General features: G+C 35.5%; 2 protein-coding genes across 2 annotated transcripts; both read left to right on the top strand.

The window, feature by feature from the left end:
- Positions 1,174 to 6,638, top strand: LOC109720351 (zinc finger protein CO3-like). Its single transcript, XM_020247400.1, has 4 exons — positions 1,174 to 1,640; positions 1,908 to 2,442; positions 3,150 to 3,218; positions 6,002 to 6,638. Exons 1-4 carry the CDS (start codon positions 1,258 to 1,260, stop codon positions 6,383 to 6,385), a joined length of 1,371 nt encoding a protein of 456 aa, XP_020102989.1. The 5' UTR covers positions 1,174 to 1,257; the 3' UTR covers positions 6,386 to 6,638.
- Positions 10,813 to 12,927, top strand: LOC109720350. The gene is made up of 4 exons (XM_020247399.1): positions 10,813 to 11,657; positions 11,956 to 12,099; positions 12,183 to 12,635; positions 12,750 to 12,927. The coding sequence occupies exons 1-4, from the start codon at positions 10,813 to 10,815 to the stop codon at positions 12,925 to 12,927; spliced, it is 1,620 nt and encodes a 539-aa protein (XP_020102988.1).

Below are 19,397 nucleotides of genomic sequence, written 5' to 3'. Positions count from 1 at the left end.
AAATTTGAAATTTGAAATTTGAAATTTTAAAATCTGAAATTTGAAATTTGAAATTTGAAATTTGAAATAAAATTTGAAAATTTAAAATCTAAAATTTGAGATTTGAAATTTAAAATTAAAATTTAAAATTTAAAATCTATATTTCAAATTTTAAAATTTAAAAGTTAAAATTTAAAAATTTTAAAATGAATCTGAAAATTAAAATTTAAAATTTAAAATTAAAATTAAATTTAAATATTAAAACTAAAATAAAAATAAAATTTTGAAGTTTAAATCCAAAATCAGAATCAGTTTTCAAGAAGCAGCTTTTTTCTGCTTCTGATTCTGAGGTCTTCAAAATCAGTTTTCTGATTCTAAAAAGCAGAATCAGATTTTAAAAGTGAGTTGCCAAACGCTCTATTAAGCCGAAAATCACTTTTCAGCCCAAAAGCGCTTTTTAAAAGCTAGGCCAAACACCCTCTTAATCTAATGGCCTAAAATCTAGAAGCACTAATAATTTGGTACTTTTAAAAACATAGGAGCTCAATTTTATATATATATATATATATATATTCTTTTTAATCTTTTTAGCTCATTGTTTCTGAGCCGACTTGTGTTCGGCTCACTCTTTTACCGAATAAGCTCGCGTTCCGTTCGTTGACACCTATGAAAAGAAAAAATGGGGATGCCTAAAGTCACCACTTTCCAAACCGACTCCCCACTGGGGATTAGAGGGTGGAAATGAGCCGAGTTTGAGCGAGTTTGAAAATGTACAGCTATGATGATAATAATTTTCTAAGTTAATATGTAAACATAGTCAAAGGGACGGATCTGATGACGAAAACTTCGACAGTACGAAGCACTTGATACTATCGATCGAGCGAGCTCAATAATATTCAAGCTCGGCTCATTTAATTTCAAGTCGAGCTCGAGCGAGTCCATATAACTGGAGTCGAACGCGAGCGGGCCCATGATTTGCCAACCCGGTACTGGGGATATATGATTCCAAAAGCCACTAAAGCAAGTGAGGGGCCCAAAAAGGCTCTCCCCGGCCCCACCAAGAATCACATCCCACCACAAGATAAGGGACCAGCCCCTCCCAGCCGCTCATTTCCCGCCACGTGTCTCTCCTCAGATTCTCCCTTTCCCCTCCCCAAAACCACTGCTACACGGAGAACTACACTAGAGTGAAGTAGTATATATCTAGAGTGGAGTAGTATATACGTAGCGGTAGTGGAATTAGTAGTAAGTGTGAATTTACGTAAAATTAAAGTATATATGTTGAAGGTTGAGGATGTGGAGGTGGAGGAGGAGGGAGGAGGAGGAGGGAAGGGGTGGCCGCGGCTGTGCGAGGGATGCCGGTCGGCGCCGAGTGCGGTGTACTGCCGGGCGGACGCCGCCACCCTCTGTGCCGCCTGCGACGCCGACGTCCACTCCGCCAACCCCCTCGCCCGCCGCCACCACCGCATCCCCCTCCTCCCCCCCACTCCCCCCTCCGCCGCCGCCCTCATCGTCCTCCCCGGAATCGCCGCCTCCTCGCGCTACGCGTACTCTAAGGCCGAGGAGGGGATCGGCGCTGACGACCACGACAACGACAGCAGCGCCCACGAGGAGGCCTCGTCGTGGCTCCTCGTCGAAGACGTGGACGTCGACGTCGNCCGGCCCCACCAAGAATCACATCCCACCACAAGATAAGGGACCAGCCCCTCCCAGCCGCTCATTTCCCGCCACGTGTCTCTCCTCAGATTCTCCCCTTCCCCTCCCCAAAACCACTGCTACACAGAGAACTACACTAGAGTGAAGTAGTATATATCTAGAGTGGAGTAGTATATACGTAGCAGTAGTGGAATTAGTAAGTGTGAATTTACGTAAAATTAAAGTATATATGTTGAAGGTTGAGGATGTGGATGTGGAGGAGGAGGGAGGAGGAGGAGGGAAGGGGTGGCCGCGGCTGTGCGACGGATGCCGGTCGGCGCCGAGTGCGGTGTACTGCCGGGCGGACGCCGCCACCCTCTGCGCCACCTGCGACACCGCATCCCCCTCCTCCCCCCCACTCCCCCCTCCGCCGCCGCCCTCATCGTCCTCCCTGGAATCGCCGCCTCCTCGCGCTACGCGTACTCTAAGGCCGAGGAGGGGATCGGCGCCGACGACCACGACAACGACAGCAGCGCCCACGAGGAGGCCTCGTCGTGGCTCCTCGTCGAAGACGTCGACGTCGACGTCGTCGACGAGTTCCTCGACCTGCAGGGCGAGAACGGAGACGACGACGACGACCACGGCCGAGATCGCCGCAGCCACCGCCGCGAGGAGAAGAGAAAGGAATTGAGCTGTGAGATCATGTTGGTGCCAAACGAAAATCAACAACAGCAGGAGGAGGAAGAGGAGGAGGGGGAGATGAAGGGTGGTTACCATCATCTTCTTCTTCATCATCATCATGATTATCATCATCAGATGGATCAGATGGTGTATGAGGGGCCCACCACAAGCACTGCAGGGTTCATGGGCTACGAAGCTCCTTCGCTCAACCACAGCGTAAGCTATTTGTTAAACGTATAACTACTACTTCTATTTATTAGTTTAAACAGTTAATTACCGATTCAGGTAATTATATATAGTTGTGTTAACTCTAGTAACTAAAAGGGGCTAAATCACACTTTAATTTTGTTCTCAAACTATGAGTGGTGCCAATAATATCTAATATATCCTTTCTAACATATATACTTTTCGTTGACCAAAATATTTTTATTTATTTTTTTAAAAAAATTTAAATATTTTCAAAATCCCGCATCGTTTGGTTGGGAAATAAAAAGGGAATAAAAAAGTTTAGCCACTTTATTATACCGAAAAGGATTATTATTCTTTCTTTCTTGTGGAATAGTCACTCTTGTCCTTTATTCTCCCCTTTAAATAATAATTAATTTATTTATTAAACTATGGTAGCTAGCTAGTATATTATATTCTTAAGAAATCAAATTTTTAAATAAAATTTTCTATTAATTAGTTTCTAAATAATTATAAAACATTGCAATTAATAACTAATTAACTTATTTAATAATAATTAATCACTTGACGACTTATTACATTAATATATATTTAATTAAATGCATGAACGAATAGTTTATTATTTATAATTAGTAAGCTAATTAAANCATCATCAGATGGATCAGATGGTGTATGAGGGGCCCACCACAAGCACTGCAGGGTTCATGGGCTACGAAGCTCCTTCGCTCAACCACAGCGTAAGTTATTTGTTAAACGCATAACTACTACTTCTATTTATTAGTTTAAACAGCTATTTATTAATTTAAATAGTTAATTGTCGACTCAGATAATTATATATAGTTGTGTTAACTCTAGTAACTAAAAGGGGCTAAATCACACTTTAATTTTGTTCTCAAACTATGAGTGGTGCCAATGATATCTAATATATCCTTTCTAATATATATACTTTTCGTTGACCAAAATATTTTTATTTATTTTTTAAAAAAATTTTAAATATTTTCAAAATCCCGGATCGTTTGGTTGGGAAATAAAAAGGGAATAAAAAAGTTTAGCCACTTTATTATACCGAAAAGGATTATTATTCTTTCTTTCTTGTGGAATAGTCACTCTTGTCCTTTATTCTCCCCTTTAAATAATAATTAATTTATTTATTAAACTATGGTAGCTATAGCTAGTATATTATATTCTTAAGAAATCAAATTTTCAAATAAAATTTTCTATTAATTAGTTTCTAAATAATTATAAAACATTGCAATTAATAACTAATTAACTTATTTAATAATAATTATATAATCACTTGATGACTTATTACATTAATATATATTTAATTAAATGCATGAACGAATAGTTTATTATTTATAATTAGTAAGCTAATTAAATAATAAACTAATTTAATATATTTATTCAGCATTTAATTTATTTTTAATAATTAATTAACTAATTAACATCCTTTTCCATCATCTTATACAATATTCCTGGTTAATTAATTGATTAACTTGTTAAAATATTATTTATTAATAACTGTATGCTTATTATTTGAAAAATAATATTATCATTTTAAAACTATAATTAATCTTATTCCTACTATTCAATCTAGCTATCCAAACATAATTTTTCTTATCCCTCAGAATAACCCCATTCTCATTCAAACACAAAATTATTCTAATCTCTATTTATCCCCTAAATAATACCTATTCCACGAATAACAAGAATAGCTTATTCCCAAACCAAACATGGCTCCGTCTACGGATGGGAATGGTGATTTAGAAGGGAATTTTGGTAAATTTAGAATAATTTTGAAAATTTTGGATAGTAGCCGGCGGTAAATAAGCAAAAGCTCCTAATATATTATAATTTATAGCTCAGAACTCGTAATCAAGTTACACAATCCAATTTAGTTGATTAAATATTGACGTGTCGCTAATGTGAAAGTGATATAAAAGTATTGTGATTGATGATAAGACAATTATTAAAAAATCACATAACGAGCCAGCACGTACTCGGTTTGTTTAATAAACGAACGAACACGAGCAAGCCCAGCTCGCTCGTGTTCAGTTCTTTGACAAGCCAACCCAAATATAAAGAGATATATTATTTTGTAAATTTTAATAATTAAATTAAGATTGTAATTTCCTAATTTTCTTTCAACTTTTCATTTAGTAGGAGGGTTGACTATTGAACTTATTTTTTGCGAGCCTGCTCATACTTTGCTTGTGAATTAACAAGCCGGACATGACCTAAATATTTCAACTCCATATTTTGACGAACCAGGTAGTGTTCTTATCATTTAGTAAACAAACAAACACGAGCCGACCTTATCTCGCTTCTGTTCAACTTGTTGACAACCATCCATGCAACCCCAAAATATATTACTCCTTTCAAGAGTTGAACAGAGGGCCACTAGATAGCCAGCCCCCAACAGTCAAACCAATTAGGTTAATAGCTTGGTGGTATCTTTTATATTGATTAGTTAGTGTTTTTACCTGTAATCACTACTTCCTTGTGCCCACCATTTTTGACCAATCTCTTTGTAGCACATCTTTCTTTATAAGTGTCCTACTATTATTTGTTAGGCAAAGTGAATTGTGAACGCTTCACACACACACACACACACACACACACATATATATATATATACTAATTAGTAGAGAAAAGGAGGTTGAGATATGAGAAACTTATATGATGTCTAAATTGGAAACTAAGATATGCAAATGTAACTTCTTGAGGAGAACTATCATATTTAGTCCCAACATACATATATTGGTTCTTCAACTTATCAACAACAACAAATAAAAGGATCTCAAAGCCTATGTGTTTGAAGGCGCGCGTAAAGTTGAGATGGAGTGCTTCTGAAGCACGGAGACCTTCATGTTCACATATCAAGTTCAACAATTAACAAGCATTTGCGAATCAAAAATTGACACAGTTGAAAATTATATAGAGTACAAAAATATTTTTTAAGGATCCAAACATTTTATAAAGTTAATTTAGAAAGCAATTACTGTATAATTATAAAGTCAAACTATATAATAAGATTAGATGATAAAATACTTTGATTCTAGATAGAAATGTTGATCTCACTCTAAATAGTAAACATACTTTGTATTAAAAAAAGAATTAATTCAACTAACTTAGGTTGTTCGAGATCGTTAATTCAAACAACCGAGTCTTTCTGATTATCAGCTCAAAATATCAAAAAAAAAAAATTATGTAACTTTCATATTTAATGTTGTCACTCGATTGTTGATTCAAATGCTCCATTGTCAAATCCGACTCGTGCTTTCGAAAGTACTTCAGGTCAACTGTCGCAAACATAACTTCTTTTTTTTCCTGATTTAAGTTTAGTTTGGTAATATAGTAATTAAAAGTGCTATTTTTATTTTATATTTTGCCCAACAAGATTAAAAGTGTTTTCAAATTTTCTTCTGTATATACTATACATGTTTTTCGAGTGGCAGTTGCAACCGCAAATTTTCACTTACCTACAACTTTTTCCTTTTATTGTATTATGTGCATGCAGGTCTCAATGTCCTCACTGGAAGCAAGTGTGGTGCCAGAAAGCACTGCAGCAGACATCTCAAACCCCTACTTCCGGCCGTCGTCGTCGAAGGGGACCATCGACCTCTTCGCGGCGGCAGCGGCGGCGGTGGCAGCTCCCGGTCACATGACAGCACAGTTCATCACCTTGGATCGAGAGGCGCGACTCCTTCGGTACCGGGAGAAGCGCAAGGCGCGCAGGTTCGAGAAGACGATACGGTACGCGTCAAGGAAGGCGTACGCGGAAACGCGCCCGCGGATCAAGGGCCGCTTCGCCAAGCGGTCGGAAGTCGAGCTAGAGGTCGACCAGTTCTTCTCCGCCGCCGCGTTGGCGGATTCGAGCTACGGCATTGTGCCCTCATTCTAGTGATGCACAATACAAAAGCCATGATCTTTATATATAGATGAAACTTGTGGATTGTGTCAGTACTGTTTTTTGTTATGATCATGTTGTGTTGACAACTTGTTTGTTTTGCAATTCCCTTAAATTCTAGGGAACTATAAGGCTTCACAAGTAATATTGTTTCTTCCTTTTTATCTCTAGAACATGTGAAACAACCGTTGTACTCTAAAAATTTAAACTGTTAGAGAACGGTATTTATATATTTTTATATTTAACACTTTTCCTCACATTTTGGCTCGAAACTTTTTGTAAGGTCCATGACCTCCCACAGCCTTATATCTCTTCCTTCGCTTGCTCCGGCGTCCTCCTCTTGTCTCCTCTTTTTGCTTCTTATCGGTGTCCTCTTTCCTCTATCGCTGTCCTTTTTTGTCGTGCATATATGGGCCCTTCAGGATATGTGAGCTGAGGTGAGCTCAAAATGTTTGTTTTTTTCTGTGCCACTCATTATAGTGTTCTTTCCCCGTCAAAGCTCTATGACGCCTTACTGGCCTCTACATGTGACTCGCGACTCTTCCGGTGTTGTGAAATTATTCGGTATATTTTTGGACTGTTAGTTTTCTTGTTCAATTTAGATCAGTTGGTCATATGTTTATCAAAATGTCACTCGAGGTATTGAACTGTACATTCGCATTTGCGTCTCTCTCCAATCTTTAAGAATGCTTTTTAATACTATTTGCTTTTCATCAACAGTGTACTTAGCACCTTTGAATATTGATCAATTATTAATACAACATTCTAGTGTTCCTCAAAAAAAAAAAAAAAAAAAAAAAAGGAAAAAAACACATTAACATTTTTAGATCCATATTTTCTTGTAAATACTAAAAATAGCACAATAGAAATCTTTTGTAATAACAAAAGACACATTAATTGCATCCAAAAAATGCACATCCTTTAACTTGTTATATATTTGTATATTAAAACAATAAGATATTAAGGTATACTCTCTTTAGTTACTAAAATTTGTAATAATTTATCAATTAATTATTTGATAATTTTGTTAGTGCATTTATAAAATTGCCACATTTTATGAGTCAAAGTTAAACTTCAGTTGAAACAACTTTTAGGATAATAGGCAAAATAAGAAAGAAAGAAAAGAATAAGAGACAAAGGATTTGTTTATTTGAATAAAAATGGAGAGGCGTAAAGCTGTTTTCGATTGTAAACGATTATTTTTCTGTTTGGTTCGCCGTAATAAAAATACAGTTAAAACTCTAGTTATCCAAAACAGCCTCCAATGTCAATTTTGGTGGAAAGAGGTAAAAGAAAAAATAATTAATAAAATAATATAGTGGATAATGCTAGTAATTATATTTAAATATATTTGAGTGTGGTATAGAGAAATTTCTCTTTTATTTAGTTTACATGTTTAAAAAGTGATGAAATTGATTATTTAAGTTTTAATATCTTTTTTATTTAGATTGCACATTTAACCCTTTAATTATATGATGAAATTGATTAGTTGAGTATTAATTAATATTTCTTTTGCTCTATAGTTTTATTGTTGTATTATATAATAATTTATGTATAAAAAATTTAATTTAGTTGCTTTGGATTATTTTTTTTAATTATATAAACGATACAGTTATATTATTTTTTATTTATTATTTATCAAATTATTTATTATTTAGAATGTGGCTAGAATGCTTGTAATACTATAGAAATAGTGTTTACTATCAACTTTTTGATATATCTAGGATTTAGTGGGGATTGATGGAATAGCAATAATCTAAAGAGTAGAAAAGTTGATAGAAACACTATTCATATACCATCGATAGTATAGCAGGTGAACTCTTATTATTTATATATAAATTATAGTTTCTATATCATTTACTTTTTACCAAACAAGTAGCAGAGTTGGAGAAACTTCAGTAGCATAGTTGGAGAAACTTCACTTTCATAACCATGAAAACAAACATGAGGGAGTAGTTTCATATGAACTCTGTTTCAACCCAAAGTTCAATTTTGGTGAAACAAACCGGCCCAAAGTGAGAGATGAGTTTCAAGCTAGGCTAGATCGGGTCGAACCCAAATTCAGCTGTCGATATAATATTTTATTAAACTATAGTGTCAAAATATTTGAATAGATAAAATCTTATTTATCTTCTAAATTTTTGTTTGTATTTATTTTGTTCCCCCTTGTGCTGGTATTCTAGCTTTTTCCCTAGGCTTCAAATGGATATTGTGGGTGTTTAGCCTAGATTTTGAAAAGTAATATTAAAGCCGACAGTGATTTTTCTTTTAATAGATAGTTTGGTAACTTATTTTTGAAAATTCAATTTTGATTTTTAGAATTAGTTTTCTGATGTAGAGGCCCAAAATCAGATAAAACCTGCATTTGAAATATTATTCTGATTTTGAACTCAAATTTTAAATTTAGATTCAAATTTCAAATTAATATTTAAATTTTAAATTTATATTTTAAATTCAAATATCAAATTTTAGTTTAGATTTTAAATTGTGACGCCCCGACTTCCCAGGGGGTCACCCATCCTAGGATTACTCCCGTCCGAGCACGCTTAACTCTCTTAACCTCTTGGGTCTAGCTACCACCCAAAATGCTTAAGCCGGGTTAAGAGTTTAGCCCTATTATATCTCATATATAGGACTATCTGGGGTCTCACAATCTCCCCTCCTTTAAGCCCTGACGTCCTCGTCAGGCTCAGACTCACAAGTACCAGGCGATGTGAGACTCATCTCGCTAGCCCGTCATCCAGACCCTGGCTCAGCCGAGACTCATCTCACACTTCCGGCTGGTAATTGGCTCTGATACCATCTGTGACGCCCCGACTTCCCAGGGGGTCACCCATCCTAGGATTACTCCCGTCCGAGCACGCTTAACTCTCTTAACCTCTTGGGTCTAGCCACCACCCAAAATGCTTAAGCCGGGTTAAGAGTTTAGCCCTATTATATCTCATATATAGGACTATCTGGGGTCTCACATTCAAAAATTTAAATTTTAATTTAAAGTTTAAATTTTAAAATAAACTTTTTTAAAAAAATTATTTGTGGTTGTGTGTTTGCAAGAGTCTAAGGTGCAATTTGTTTCAGGCACTTTTCTTCGTAGTATAGGTGGATCCTTTCTTAACAAATGCGTCTACCTTGAATCGGATGGTGCTTTCGGGAGCGTAATCACGTGTTGGAACTCCCATTTCTACATTGGCCATGACGTCCTAGTAAGAAAATACTCGGTTACCGTCCTACTGACACACGTCAAGTCCGGGATAAATTTCTACGTTACAAATGTCTACGGACCAGCATCGTGGAATGGGAAGGAGGAGTTCTTCTCGGAAGTGACACAGTTGAAAATGCATTGTGAGAGAAGATGGATTTTATGTGGCGATTTCAACTGTATTAGGAGGCAAGAGGAGCGAAGCGGGAAGACCTGGAGTGCTAAAGCTATGGCAATATTTAATGATCTTATAAGCAATCTAGCTCTAATTGACCCACCAATGTCAAATCAATCATTCACGTGGTTCAATATGCAAAAAACTCCGACTCTTGCGAGACTTGATCGGTTTCTACTCTCGACAGAATGGGAACAGGATTTTCCTTTATCCAAGGTGGTAGCTCTCCCCCGTGTCACTTCTGACCACTGTCCTATAATGTTATCTGCTGAAAGGGGCACCACAAGGAAGAAGAAAACCTTCCAGTTTGAGGAAGCATTGCTCAATCACGAGGATTTCCGTAACAAAGTACCTGGATGGTGGAAGGAGGGAGCAACAAAAAGATCTGCTGTGCTTACATTTACTGCGAAGCTAAGGCATTGTCGACATAGGATTAAAGAATGGTGTAATAGCGAGTTCTACAATGTCCGAGGATTAAAGAATTCCTTAATGGGGGAATTACATTAGATTGATATTATGGCGGAACAGGGCACCTTGTCGGCGGAGTGTGTAGACAAAATGGAGGATCTGAAAGTAAAATTAACGAGTGTTTTAAACGATGAAGCGTCCCTGTGGAGAACCAGGGCTAACCAACACTGGCTACGCGAGGGAGATTGTAATACTAAATACTTCCACAGTATAGCTAATGGGAGAAGAAGAACCAATGGGATTGGTGTCGTTTCTGAAAACGGACGTGTATACCGTACTAAGGAGGATAAGAAGGAGTATTTCTTTTGTAAATTTAAAGAGCTCTTCATGGCTGATGACATGGCCCCATCTTCGTTCGGGGATTAGACTTGCCTTTTTACCACTAAAGGGGTCTCGGCCCCTATGCTAAGGCGGCTTACGGAGAAATTCACCATCGCAGAAATAAAGAAAGCGGTATTTCAACTGGGTAGTGATAAAGCTCCGGGCCCGGATGGGTTCTCATTAAGGTTTTATCAAACTTTCTGGGAGACCATCGAGGTTGACCTACTCAACGTGTTCTAAGAATTGCATGAGGGCAGGATGTCCACTACTCCTTTCGACTATTCCTTTATCTGCCTAATTCCTAAGAAGGAGGGAGTGGAGAGAGTAAATGACTTCCGATCTATCAGCCTTATTAACGGTATTCAAAAGATCATCTCGAAGGTTCTAATAAATCGTATTGCAGCGGCGATGAACGAGTTAATTTCGCCCTCCCAATCAGCATTCTTAAAAGGGAGGAACATCACCGACGCATATGTCACCATCTCTGAAATAATAGAATGGGGTAGTAAGAAGTTTACCGAGGGGGTCGGCATAAAAGTGGACTTTGAAAAGGCTTATGATAGGATCCAATGGCCCTTCTTTTTCAAAATTCTTCAATGGTGGGGATTCGACGCGACGTGGTGTGCATGGATCGAACAATGTGTATGCAACGCTAAAGTAGCTATATTGGTCAACGGAGAGGCGACCAATTGGATCAAAATGAAGAGAGGAGTGCGACAAGGGGACCCGTTATCACCATTCTTGTTCTTGTTAGTTGCGGAGTGTCTCGCCAGATTAACCAGCAAGGCCACTTCTAACAATCTATTCAAGGGTATTGGTCCATCTGACGAGAGTATAACGACCCTCACACAGTTTGCGGACGATACTTTCGTCTTCTCCGTGGCTTGGAAAAGATATATGAGAAACCTCAGATTGATGTGGCACCTTTTCGAGTGGGCTTCTGGGTTGAAAATCAACAGAGAGAAGTCGGAGCTATATTACCTTGGAAAGACTGAGAGCAAAGCGGCAAGACTAGTGAACCTGCTTGACTGCAAAGTTGGCACCTTCCCAACCTCCTATCTAGGGTTTCCCCTCTCCCCTAAACCTCCCACGAAGGAGACATGGTGAGGGGTTATTCGAAAATTGCAAACTAGAATCGATGGATGGCAAACTAAACTCCTATCAAGAGGGGGTAGACTTAACCTGGTCAATGATGTGCTTACCAACCTTCCCTTATACTTTCTGTCTGTATTCAAGGCACCCTGTTGGGTGATCAAGCACATCGAAGCCCTACGTAGAGATTTCTGTTGGAGCGACAAGAGCGAGTCTACAAGCAAGGGGTGTCTAGTTGCATGGAAGAACGTCTGCCTGAGCAAAATGGCAGGCGGGTTAGGCATACTGGATGTTGATATCATGAACCAGGCGCTTTTGGTCAAATGGTGGTGGAGATTCCATACAGCACCTCACCTATAGTGGATCAAGATTATCCGTGCCTTATACTACCAAAGAAGAAGACCTTTGTGGGAGGGAAACTGCTTCGGGCCCTTCTCACACTGGTGGAAAGGAGTCCTAACCACCAACGCTATTTTCAAATGGGGAATCAACTATAAGCTGGGCAATGGGAGTTCTATTAATTTTTGGTCGGACAGATGGTGTGGGGACACCACACTCCAAACGGCCTTCCCGGAGGTTTACGAGCTGTTGGACAGTAATCCAATGCTAATCAAGGATTGCTTTAGAAGGGACGACTGGAACTGGACTAAGATCCTAGGAGACGAGTCGATCTTTACGCCTGGCCTGGGTCCCGACATTTCTTCGCTCAAAGATAGGGTTAGCAGTTTTAAGATAGAACACAAGCTGGATAAGATAGGGTGGAGATGGTGTAGCAACGATTTATTCTCTGTTAAATCGGTCTATAGAATGTTGAGCGATGGGGGAACGAGGGATGGACACACTAACTTGATCTGGAAGCTCAGAATACCACTCAAGGTCAAAGTGTTATGCTGGCTTGTCCTTAAGAAAAGACTTCTTACAACTGATAACTTCGTCAAGAGAGGGTGGACTGGAGATACAGCCTGTGTGTTATGCAGGGCTTACGAAGAGTCAGTAGATCATCTGTTTACCTAATGCGTCTTTACCAAGTACATCTTGGTGATGGGTCTCGAGGATGTCTAGGCGGACGAGCTAGGTGATGATGTACTCGTAGTTTGGGACAGGTGGAAGGGTGGGTCTGGTATGCGAATTAGGAGCAATGGTCTTTCCGAATTGGTCGCATGCTGGTGGACGATTTGGAAGGCCAGGAACAATCTTATCTTCCGTAATCTTCAGCTTGACCCTATTTTAGCCGTTCAAAGGCTCAAGATGCTGCTTTCTTCGTGGAAAGATATGCTATGATCGGTTTTGGTTTTCTTCTCTTTTTTTTTCTTTTTTTTTTAGTCCCTCTAGTTGTTGTTTTTCTTGAGGCCCTGGCTGCCTCATCTCTGTAGCCAAATTCATCCATTCAATGAATGAAGCAGGTAGCGTGCTACCTATTCTCAAAAAACAAAAAAAAACTTTGCTAGACAATTGTATGAAATTAGCTTCGAAAAAATATTTTTTATGTAGACTCAGCCAAACTCTCTATATTTTTTAACCAAACCAAAATTAGTTTTGTAAAAATTACTTCTTAATCCGCTGAGCCAAACAACTCCGTGTATTTTGGGGAAGGAATTTCTACACTGTAGATATGAAAATTTTTTATTAATAGACTTAAAAATATTATAATTATAAAAATAATTTTTTAAAAGATTTATTTACAAAATTAAGCTTGTATGGTGAATAAATTACCGCTTTTTAAACATGATAAGAGTCTAATATCGTACATTTGTTAGAGTTCGAATATAGAAATATATAAATTTGGTAAAAGCGGTGAATAATTCACTGCTTTCAAACTCACCCGTCCCTTTTAAATGCGATAAATTATTTATCACATAGATCTAATTTTATAAATAAAAATATCAAATAGAAATTCTTAAAATTAAAAAGTTTTATAAATCTAGCTGCCCAAAAACCCCACTAACATTTGAAGCTCGGACAAGAATCACACGGCTTTGGACTTTTACAGAGAGATTCAAATATTTCAGATTTGGATGGACTTTGAGATTTTCTAAAAATGTTATAGTCGTGGACCGCTTGGCAAATTGGGAACTGGCAAGCAAAAAGCTTTCCGTTTGGTCTACTATTGATGATTTTATTCAGACTGTATCCTTGATTAATTAAATAAAATCACCTTAGGCATGTTTTTCCTCAAAATAAAGTAAAATAAAATAAAATAAAACCGCTAGATACTTACGTATAAAAGGGTTGAATCAAAGTACTTCATATTATGTTAAATATAAAAATATATAATCACTGCTCTTTTTACTCCCCTCACGTCTGAGCTCGAGATTTTCGCATGGCCCATGAAGTGAACTTGAATTAAATGGAAAAAAAATTAATAATACTAGGAGCCTGGCGTGATTCGAACTTAAAACCTTTTGCTCTGATACTATTTGAAATAATCATTGTACTCTAAAAACTTATAAAGATAAAAAATAATATTTTTATATTTTTATATTTAATATATTAAATTACCAATCAAGTTTCTTCTCTCTCCTAGTGAAGGTGACTTAGCATTGTAAGAGTTTCTTTGGGCTTTCAGATTTTTTTTTTTTTTTTGGATCCTAAGGCAATTTTATTTAGTTAATCAAAAATACAGACCGAATAAAATCATCAATAGAAAACCAAACAGAAAACTATTTACTTGCAAGTTCTCAATTGGCCAAGCGATCCGCGACTATAACATTTTTAGAAAATCTCGAAGTCCATCCAAGGCTAAAATATTTGAACCTCTCTGTAAAAGTCCATAGCTCTGTGATTCCTGTCCGAACTCCAGATGTTAGCGAATCGAAATAAATAATCCTAAGGTGCAAAGTTTTTGATAACAGATACTGAATCTGAGAATATATGAAAAGTTTCTCTAAAATATATTTGTACAAGAAGCTCTATCACTCGTGAAAGATTGCTTCAATTTCTCTTTTTATTGCGTCAGATATGCATGCGATGGTTCCATGTTGATCGGTAATCAATCAAGCTTCTAGTATTATTTCCTTCAATTCTTTCTAATAGTAATAGATCCAAGAGTACTATTGTTGAAATAACTAGTTACAAGAATTTGACCCATTTAGTCCAATCCAAAATAAAAACAATAGGAAAATCAAAAAAGAAATAATAGGGGCAATATAGTCTATCTTTTTCGCCGTGCTCGCAATTCATTACTTTCTTCTGCACTCTTTAAAAAGAGTTTAAAAAAAAATTAGGGGCAAAAGTGGTTAGAAAAAACTTCAATCGTATTCGACGCCAGATTCGATAGAATACAAATATGAATGTTAAAACTTAGCATGCAACATATATTTGTGTCCGAATTGGCATTCTGGAAAAAAAATAAAAATGTGAATATGGACCGTATTTGACCATTTTCGTTCTGATAGAAAGATGTTAATATATATTATGTTTTTGTTTTATTTTATTATGAGTTTCATGTTGAAATTGTATCATGAGTGTGAAGCTTTAATTATATTACGTGTCTAATTTGCGCTTATTTTAGTTCATATTGATATATGCAATATTAGTATATATTACTTCTGAATAATATCCGGATACAAGTCGAATCATATCTAAATCTAAAATCCTTTTTAGTTAATATAATAAGCATTCTAAAAAATATGGATGCGAATATAATTTTGTCGAAAATCTGACCATATTTTAGCTGTTTTCATTCCTAGATAAATGAGAGAGAGAGAGAGAGAGAGAGAGAGAGAGTAGAGTTCTTAGTAGGGCCATGCATATTGTCATAACAAAATTAACCGAAAAAAAAAAGTTATAACTTTTTAAAATTTTAAATTAAAATGACTAGTGTGCGCAAGTCCATCTCATATTTTCCAGCACTAATATCTATTACAAAAAAAATAAAATAAAATTTTATTTTATTAAATGTGTGTTGGTGGTGAACCATTTGTTTGGACAACTTTTGATTTTTAGAACTATTTAGGGCTTTTTTAGTTCAAGGGTGGAATTGGAATGGATAATGAAATGGAAATAAATTGGAATGGTAATTGGAATGGCCCACTCCCCCAAGATGTTTGGTTTATTCGTGGATTCGGAATTGGAATGAGTTATTCACATTTCATTGTTTGGTTCGTATAAACTAAAAAAATTATAGGATACTATAATACTAATTTTACTCTCAAATATAAATTTATATTATTTAAAATTTATGAAAAATATAATACTATTCTCTAATAAGTTTTTCAAAAAAAATATCAAATTTATTTTTAAAAACTTTTATTAATGTGGGTTAGGGATAGGGTTTTGAGAGATGAGGTAGTTTATTTTTTTTTTTTTTTTTTTTTTTTTTTTTTGATGAGAAAGGGGTGACGAGAAGGAGGGTGAGATGGTCCACATGGCTTCGACGGACTTAGTGAGCTTCGGAATTGAAAATCTCAATCCAGCATAGAAGACCGGAATCAAGTTTGAAGGTAACTGGGTCATTACCATTCTCAGTCCGGAATAGAAATACCTCAAAACCGATTCATGCGAACCAAACACAAATTAACCGGATTTGATCAAACCGATTCCTCATTCCTACCCAAAATGGATGAGACGCAAACAACAACGCCCTAGAACTTTTAAAATTTAAAATTAAATTTAATTAGAGTTAATACGACCAGGTGTATCCTCAACTGCGGTCCATTCGCGGAGGGAGGACGACCTCATTCCCCCTTTTCTCGCGCGGCGCGCGCACCTCGCCGAATCCTAGATCCCTCCACCGCCTACGATAAAAAATAAAATATGTTTGAGTAATAATTTTTTAAAATTTTATCATATTTTTTATAAGTAAATTCTTTACAATATTTATAAATGGAATGTGCTAATAAATTCTAATTTAAAATATTAATTATTTATAATAGGTCGTGTTTATTAGACGCCCTCTATACAGGGTGTAGCAGAAGTGACAGGGTTTTCTTTTTTTTCTATACCGCTATAATTTTGCCTTTAATTGCAAATAATTCTCTCTAAAACAGTTTATTTTGCGCAAATAATTTTCTGTTTGCAAACGTAGACCTTAATCGAATAATTCCTGAGCATGAATCATTCACTCATTTTCGAGAGACGACGCAAAATGATTTACTGCTTTCTAATTTTTACGAAAGTGGTTGAATCATTGACCAGCCATTCACGGCTTTTAAATGGTTTCACTTCCTCTAAGTCTAACGCTAGAATTTTAGCAAACATGATGGAATTGTGTGCGCATGTCTCGCGATAGCAATCAATACTATCAACGTGAACTTATATATATATATAGAGAAAATGAGAAGAGAGAGAGTAGGCTACTATGCTTCGAAGCCACGGAGCTTCTGGCTTCAGCTCGTTTCTGTGTGCGGGCTTTCCGAATGCCTCCGATCGACCCTCCGTTAAAACTTTGATTCAGAGGATTTGGAGTTTACGAAAATTAAATTTTATTACTTTCCGATATCATTTGCCTAGGTGATCGAAATAGCTCAAAAAACAGGAATATTTCCATTCGGCCACATCTCCTCATATGCGTGTGGCCGTTTTAAAGTTTAACGGTTGTACAAATATCCAATCACGTAGAAGTTCTCTGATAAGAAAATTCTTTTATATACTACTAAAATAAGATCAATATCTTGATTTTACAATTTAAATGTCATATTTATTAAATTTTGATAAAAAGATATTTTATTTTCAGTCGTTGATTTTTGAGCCACTCTGTTCACTAGGCAATGATATACGTAAAATCATAAAATTATTTTCTAGGAATCTTACAAATACTCTAGAGTCATTTTAATGGAGGCCGACAACGTTCCGAACAGTCGGCCAACATCGAAACGAGCTGGAAGCACGGAGGACTCCGTGCTTCATGGATAAGCATAGTAGCCTCACTATATATTATATACTATATAATATAAGTTTATTTTTCTATGTGAAGTACTACAAACTGTAAGAAGATCTATATAATGAATTAAAATTTATAAAGATTTTGAAAGCCTGATTCAAAATGATTTTATTCAAATAATTGTTTTTTTACAACGCCCAAATTAAGTAATTACATGCTCCGAGTTCTAAAATTATATAGACGTTATGACACTCTTGATCCTCAAATTTAATTTGTTTAGATTTCTGACTCAAATTTTAAACTATTTGCATTCGAATTCTATTAACCCAATTTGGTGATTAAATGATTAATCGCATATTAAAGTGTATAGTAGTATTTTTATTAGTGCTACCATAAATTTAAGATGGTGCCGTCACTTGTTCCTTAATAATGCGGTCAATAATTTAATTTAACTAAATTAGGTTGTGAATTGATTTGTAACATTGTGTAAAATTCTGAATGACGAAAATCGATAATTAAAGTTTGAGAACTAAAAGTGTAGCGCGGTCATGATTGTTCCGAACAAATGTGCAATTTAAACTACCAATTATTAATAATTTTTTTAAATTATACGAAACAATATATTTTTCTCTAAGATTAGATGTTCAAGAGATCAGTAATCCGATACTCAATATTAAGAATAGGTTAAAATACGAAATTCTCTATGTTAAATACGCGACTTAGCTATTTCACTTTTCCTTCCTACTTCAAAAACAATCTAAGTTTTGCCGCTTTCAAAATTTCAAAAATATTTTAAAAAATTACAGAACGTTAATGGAAGAGGGCCGAAATGTCCAACATTCTCTTACACTTGGTTTTAGAGGAGAGAATGCTTTTTCTAACATTACTTCCTTTTTAAAGAATATTTATTGTCATAAATTATATTAAAATAAGCAAGAATTAGCCAATAGAAATCCTGACAAAAATAAAGTGAAGGTACATGAACTTAATGGAAACTTTTGAAAGATAAAATATAAATTTGAGCAAATTGAGGAGGAAAAAAAAAGAAGTAAAAAAATATTTGCGATCAACAATATTTTTATCTTAAAAAAATATGAAACAAGCTGTTTGTGTCCCTGAAGACTTAACTAGCTATCAGAAAACGCAATATTTTTAATATAGTATTTTCCATACAGTTCCTGTAAATTATAATAAGTTGATAAATTAATTCCTCTAAAAGTTCAATTTTTATATGTTTGTTCTTATAAAATCACTGATGTTTTTAAATATGTCACTTACCGTTGGCCCGTTAGATAGAAAAATTAGTTATCATGGATAAAATACTTTAAACCTATTAGTTCATTGCAAGTGAATTATTTATTTTTTACCTTTCTTTAATTAAAGTTGGAATTTTTAAAGAGACATATTTGTAATGGCCCAAAATATTATTTTATTATTAAAATAAATAATAACTTTACGTAATAATCAGAAAATATATTTGAAAATATTAGAACTTTTACATTAACATATATATAATTTAAACTTTGTAAAGATATATTTTAATTTATTTATTTATTAGACCTGTATATGAATTACATCTTTTAATATTTATATATTTCAACAAGAATAGAGCTATTGTTACTAGTCGAAGCACACAGAATCTAATTGCTCTGACTTTTTGGTTTTTAGATCAGTCCCTTAATATTTCTCATCTTTGGAATTAATATTATTACACTGAGAGATCAGTCAACTTAGGGCGTACCACAATCATCCCCAACCGTATAATTTTTAATTTAAAGATCAAAAATTTAAAAATATCAAGTTTTTTTATGCTTTTGATAGTACAGTAGCTCTGCACTTTCAACAATTATCAATAAATTAATACATAAGAAGGGCAGTGAAAATACTTTTCATGTGTGTTGTTGTGCTTCATCGGTTCCTCTTTTGATTT

Source organism: Ananas comosus, linkage group 14 (assembly GCF_001540865.1).
Source record: "Ananas comosus cultivar F153 linkage group 14, ASM154086v1, whole genome shotgun sequence".
In the NCBI taxonomy this organism is placed as follows: domain Eukaryota; kingdom Viridiplantae; phylum Streptophyta; class Magnoliopsida; order Poales; family Bromeliaceae; genus Ananas; species Ananas comosus.
This window is presented reverse-complemented; position numbering and strand designations above follow the sequence as displayed.

Excerpts from the sequence above, each read along its gene's own strand:
- LOC109720350 (XM_020247399.1), top strand. The coding sequence starts at position 10,813 with ATGTCCACTACTCCTTTCGACTATTCCTTTATCTGCCTAATTCCTAAG. Across the intron at positions 11,658-11,955 it reads CCTCCCACGAAGGAGACATG|GCGCTTTTGGTCAAATGGTG; the intron begins GTGAGGGGTTAT and ends ATCATGAACCAG. Across the intron at positions 12,100-12,182 it reads TCTCACACTGGTGGAAAGGA|ATGGTGTGGGGACACCACAC; the intron begins GTCCTAACCACC and ends TTGGTCGGACAG.